Genomic DNA, 6,160 nt, shown 5'->3' on the forward strand with positions numbered 1-6,160 from the left:
TTCTTATTTTAAGTTGCTAGAGTTGAATTTAGTCTTTTAAAATGGCCCTACATTATGCTTCTACAGACTTATGAAGAGTTTTTATTTAGCTTTGTGTTTGCAGTGCTGTACGTGAGTTATTTCAGAGTGCTGGTTAAGCCTCATAACACTGGCAAATAAATCAGTAACCAATAAAAACAAAATTTAAGTGATAAACCAGTTTTTGTCAGCACATGTTCCTCAACAACAGACTGTTATAACATCTGAACGCAAAAATATTTATGCTACTTGGACCTTTTTTTATCAGCTGCAATTTGTCACATTACAGCCATTCATTTCCATGTGTATATATATATATGAATAACTAGTAAAGTTATTCAGGACAGATATCAACAACCCCAACAATCGCAAGATATTTTGCTTGTTTATACTTGCAAATGTAAATTTGTTTTGTTTTGCAGAGTGCCCTCCAACGTACTGCCAGGATCGCGGTTCATGCCATCTTGAGGAAAACGGACCTCTGTGCTTGTAAGATGTATTCTAATGCACAAAAACATACAGAAGTCTACAGACATACAATGTTTTTGTTCTTTCCCCTGTCTCCACAACCCTTTATCCTTTTTGTTTCAAAAATGAAAATCCTATCAACCTTTTCTTAAAAAAAAAGACATGCTCTGTGAAGCATGTGGGAATAGGCTTATCCCTCTAGGTTAAACATAGAGCTTCTCCATAAAGTTTCCTGGGAATCACTTCTACTAGTAATACAAACCACAAAAAAGCTGTGCATTAGAAAAAGCACCTTTGCTTGAATGATGCGCCATTCTCTTTGTTGGAGTTTCCTTTTTTTCATTATAATTAAGCTCATGAATGGAGTTTCTCTGCATCAGCAGCTCAGAATGTCAGTGCTGAGCGATTTCAATATAAAGGTAGGAATGCTGTTATGGAGCTTTCTGCAGAATCTGCTGCTAACAACATTATGCATAAGCGAATTCTCTCTGAGCTGTTCACATTTCTCATTTTTTATGTCATTTCTGCAAAAACAAAAGATGAGTTCTGTAGCAGGTCCTAAAAATGCACAGAAATGGACCTGAACCAGCAAACTTGACAGCGTTTCTTGAAAGATTATTTCTTGCTTTTACTTATAGAAATCAATGGACAAAATTTAAAAAATAATTTTTGTCAGAAATTTTCTGCTTTTCTGTTTAATAGGAGAAATTTTGTTTGTATGTTCTTTGTTTATTTTCTGTATAGTTCACACATTTTCATCTTCGTTTTTTTGCTACATTGGACCCATATTGCCATACTTATGGGTTCTCCTGGTAAAGATATGTAAAAAGTATTTAATTTTAGCATCATAATCAAACAGTGAGAAAATATAATTTACCCTTGAGAACAGATTTATTTTGAGTCTGAACTATTTCTGTTTTGATCTGATTTGTTTTAGATTATTACCCTGAATCACCCAGCAACAACAAATTTTTATTCAAATTGCAGGCTTATGTCATAGAAAAAATACTATTTCCAAGCACTGTTCAGGTGAAATCACTCCATCAGGTTTATTCATGTATTGTGCACAATACAGAGAGCTTGTAGGACAATCAGTAATGAAGCAGGTCTGGATGAGACCCTGATTGAGTGATTTCATCTGAACAGTGCTTGGAAATAGTATTTTTTCCACGACACTTACAAATTAATAATAAAAAAAACCCTTTTATGTACTACAAAAGATATGTTTTTTTTATATGAATTGCCAGGGTAGAGGTAACCCTGACAATTCCCACACATAATTATTTCCTAATGTGGGGCCATTATTCCATAATTTTTTTTCTCCAGTTTAAAATGTTAAATTAATCTATGGCAATAAAAAAGGCCTTTATAATAAGGTGTTTTATACCTCAAAGATAGAGGAGCTTACATTTTAAACTGAATTAACTGTGGATTGTCTCGTTCAGACCACCCTGAATTTTGGTCTGCAGCCATTTTGCTTTCCAACCAACTCCCCACTACGTGTTAAGAAAAAGAACTCCTCAAGTGTTGATCACCAAAGCTTCTTTCTTATTAAAGGTTTCTGTTTCATTTTTTTTTGTCCCACATTTCCCACTGCCTTCCATCAATTTGTAAGAGGAAGTTACTGCTGTCATTCATTGCTCAGTGTGGTGTGGAGCCCATGAAGCTGTTCCCGCGTGCAAGACGGCAGTGCAGTAGATCCCAAGCCCAGCACTGGGAGGACACCTCAGGCTCACTGTTGGCATCAGGTTCCTCCAGGGAACCGGGCCAGGAACAGCCCACTGTCACACAGTCTGGATGCTGACTCCCTCTGAATGATAATGCCACTGTCTGTCTTCACTGGAAGCTGTGTGTTTCCCATTACAGGGTCAAATATCAAGATGATACTGAACAGATGCTGACTTGGAGCTGAGTCTCTGTTTGGGAGAGGAAGAGCTCACTCGGTTTCCCAGACATGCACATTGCCAGGCCAGCCAAATATTTCCTGAGTTTCCGAGCTGGATGTCCAACAGATATTTCTCACATCACTTTTAGAAATGGAAATGGCTCGACAGACAATATGCAGTCAGATGCTTTATGTACTGTACTGTATTAGAATATTACATAAACAAGCAATCCTATTGCAATCATTTCTATCTTTCTTAGTCCTTATTCCCGTGTTTCTGAGGCACAGGGTGAACCTTTTCTAACCCTTAAAAATGAGATTTTTTTTTAATACCTTGATCTGGACCTTTAACATTTGGGGTTTTATTTGGATATTGCTTGTTTGTAGTTGTATTACCACACGAACAGATTACAGCAAACTGCTGTAAAATTTACTGATGCCAATTCAGTTTTACAGCAAAGTTCTGGTGGTCACTGGTGCCAGTATTTTTCCAAAAGTAGTGGATGAAATTTTCACCATGCATGCTTTAAGACAAAATCTATGCGAAATTCAACAAATTTATCTGAACAATAATAGAAGGATTTGTGTAAAACAAACAAATTGAAAAAAGTTTTGTTCTTTTGTGTTTTTAATTTCAAAGGAAACATTTTTCTCTTTAACTGGTACAAAATATTTTGTATTTATGTACCTTTACTTTATTGGAAGATTCTAGTTTTTTGTTTTTTTTTGCATGCCAAAATAAAGCATGTGAATCCAGCATCCCTTTAAACACACGTGTGGTCACCCCTTTGTGTTTGACTGCAGGTGTGAGCCGGGATGGTCGGGCAATCGCTGCCATGTGAAGGAGAAACCATCCCTCACCACCTCATCACCAACTGTTGAAGCCACGCAGTTCGGTAATAAAGAAGCACAACTCTCGAAACCTCCTGCATTAAACTGTCTCATCTACATTTACATCCTTGCAGTTAATAACTCCACAGTTAATGACAGAATTGAACGTGTGCCTCTTGTCTAGATTCTGTCTACGCTGGCATCGGTATAGGCTCGGTGCTGCTCTTAGCTGGATTCGCCGTGTGCTTTCTTGCCCTGTGCAAGAAAAAATGTGGCTTTATGTGAGTCCTAGTTTTTCTGTTTCTATATACAAGATCTCGGTTCTGTTAAATAAAGTCATGAGCACGTTTTACTGGATCCACAGAAAAGCTGACCCAATGAAATACGGCGTGATGGATAATCCAAGCTTTGAGTGGAGAGCACAGGTCAGTGCACAGAAATGTCCAATCAATCAGTGGTGAAGTCATTTTGGGTTTCTTAGCTGCACAAAATTCATTTTTCCACCATTTGGTCCCACACTTATTCAATAAGAGGAGCCAACATGAGAGGAGGTCAGAAGGTGATCCCCAAGCCTTTTTGCCTGATTAGGTTTTTGATTTAGGATTATTGATTTAGCCTCTTATGAGTGCCTCTGCAGTGTTTAGGGCTGCTCAATACACACTCTGTAACACATGTAGGACCATAAACAACCAGTGTGATCAGCTGCCAAACCAAAAGATACAAAGCCTTTTGGGTAGCAGTGTTTGCTCGAACAAAAAAGGTTTTATTCTCACACAGATGTTACTATTATTGTTCTCCGACTGCACGCCTTGTTCCCTGCAGTTTAAATCTCAATAGTCATTCCTGCTATCATGAGAAGCACCACACACACAGGAGACGATACAATCACAGCTGCTCCGTCGCTGTAATGGCTGATGTGTGACTTTGGGGATTCATATGAGCGGATCAGGAGAAGAAAATGAGTGTATTATGTGTTCAAACACGTAGAAAGTAATTTTTATCTGGTTACCAAGTCAAATAAGAACAGTAGAAGGGATTTGGAGCGCCTCAACTGTAATTAAATTTAATATGGTTATTATAGAATAAACTGTGCTGCGTCTTTTTCCTGATGTGTCTCATAAAACCTTTTACGTAAAACAAACATCCATAAAAGAATTAATAACTCTCCAGTGTAGAGAGGGTTGCTCTGTCTATCCATCCATCTTTCAGTTTTTTTGTAGCATTTAAAAATACATTTGGAGAAATATGTCAAAAATACACATATATATAAAAATATATATAAAAATGTGTTGCTTAATAACAAATGTACAGCTCAGTGTCCAGCAATTTGATTCAGCACAGACACAAATACATTATAAAGCAGTTCTGTTTTGTACATTAATACTGACATCGTCCCTCTGCTGCCATCCTACTCCTGAGGATGCAGCTATTATTAGAGAGTGTGAGTCTGAACTCATATCTCTGCCACTTCAGCACTTGTTTTGCAGAGAGCTGGAAGATAGTAGATGATGAAATGTTTCATTGAGGTTAGGGATGTAATTATAAACGCCCGGCTGCATAACAGGTCAGTCCGGTCACTTCCCTTGTCCAAGTGCTCTCGCACATTAGGGCTCATCTAATCTTTTTTGTTGTTCTCAGAATCCATCAGAGGACAAAAGTCCAGACAGCGGTCCATCCATTAACCCCAAAACAAGTGATGGTCTTGGGCTTCCTATCAGCGTCTACCCCTGGAGAAGAGAGGTGGAGGTGAGATGTCTCTGCCTCGGCTTTTGACCTCTGATTGTGTGTATACATGTCTGTAATGTGATCCTCGTCTCTTCTTGTGCATTTATCTGCAGCAGGGTTCAAACTGGAAAGATGCCAAGCTGTCCTTTTCCAACCCAATGTACAATTACCCCTGTGATACTAATGGGGCTGGCAACAGAAGCTCAGAAGAATAAAATCGATAAAACTTGATGGATGGGTTTTTGGCATGTTTCCATGATGTTAAAACACATCGGTAATCTGAATAGCGAGAAAAAAACATATGCACTTTTGGGAAAATTGTGAAGATAATCTTTGAAATGTTAGCTCTTTATGTCGTTGTAAATGTATTTTTTGATCAAGTATTACATAAAAACAACCCAAAAATAAAATAATGTCACCAGACTAAAAAATATAATGGAACTTTTGTAAGAAGTTTAAGTCATTCCTACAGAAGTCTCAGGTTAAAGCATTATTTGGCTGCCCTCTTGATATAAAATAAATGTTATGTTTAGTGTTTATATAGCTATAAACAACATTTAAAGTAAATGCCCTATTTACAGTATCACGGATCCTCCAACGTCTGTAGAGACTTCATTTTTTTCTTGTGATGACAACAATGAGAAAATATTTTGAACTGAAGCAAAAAAAAAAAGCATAACTGTGAAGAGTAAGGGACGGATGGACGGACCGTCTGTCCGTCCATCCGTCCATCTATCCATCCCGATTTACGAAAATGTTGGCAATCTTTTGTTTCAACTACAGATGCAAGTCTTTTGATGTATGCTTTCACCATCTGTGCACATCAAGCGACTAAAACTGTAACAACTAGAATACTTATAAAACTATCTATTTTTTCCCATCTACTTTTGCACTATTTTGTGTCGGTGAGTCACATAAAATCCCCCCAAAATACTTTGAGGTGGATTTTATTGAATTTTCAGAGTCAGATTATACTTCAGCAATGAAGAATAGGTTTTATTTTAAGGGTTTTTACACACGCGCATTTATGGCCATTAAAATGCATCAAGAACTTATTTCTGCCTCAAGAAATAAGAAGATGCCGCCACCATAGATTTCAGGTTGTCTTTTAGTTCCACAATAAGCAAAGCTGATAGGATCGGTCATTTTTGTCACATTCTCCATCACAGCAGAGTCTCTGTTGAGTGTGTAAGTGCAGTACATATTTGATGTCCACCAGTTTGATAAAAATGA

The 6,160-nt window shown here is 37.5% G+C and overlaps 1 protein-coding gene across 2 annotated transcripts in view; it reads left to right on the forward strand.

The window, feature by feature from the left end:
* Window positions 1–5,807, forward strand: part of malrd1 (MAM and LDL receptor class A domain containing 1) — a 47,341-nt gene extending 41,534 nt beyond the window's left edge. The window contains exons 28-33 of one of the 2 annotated variants that reach the window (XM_032551337.1): window positions 441–507; window positions 3,176–3,267; window positions 3,387–3,483; window positions 3,567–3,627; window positions 4,841–4,948; window positions 5,044–5,807. In XM_032551337.1, coding sequence (XP_032407228.1) covers window positions 441–507; window positions 3,176–3,267; window positions 3,387–3,483; window positions 3,567–3,627; window positions 4,841–4,948; window positions 5,044–5,142 — 524 coding nt within the window. In that variant the 3' untranslated portion in view covers window positions 5,143–5,807. Of the gene's footprint in view, window positions 1–440; window positions 508–3,175; window positions 3,268–3,386; window positions 3,484–3,566; window positions 3,628–4,840; window positions 4,949–5,040 lie in introns of both variants that reach the window. The other variant, XM_032551335.1, reaches the window with a different exon arrangement.
* The last annotated feature ends 353 nt before the right edge of the window (window positions 5,808–6,160 follow it).

Source organism: Xiphophorus hellerii, chromosome 21 (assembly GCF_003331165.1).
Source record: "Xiphophorus hellerii strain 12219 chromosome 21, Xiphophorus_hellerii-4.1, whole genome shotgun sequence".
Classification (NCBI taxonomy): Eukaryota; Metazoa; Chordata; class Actinopteri; order Cyprinodontiformes; family Poeciliidae; genus Xiphophorus; species Xiphophorus hellerii.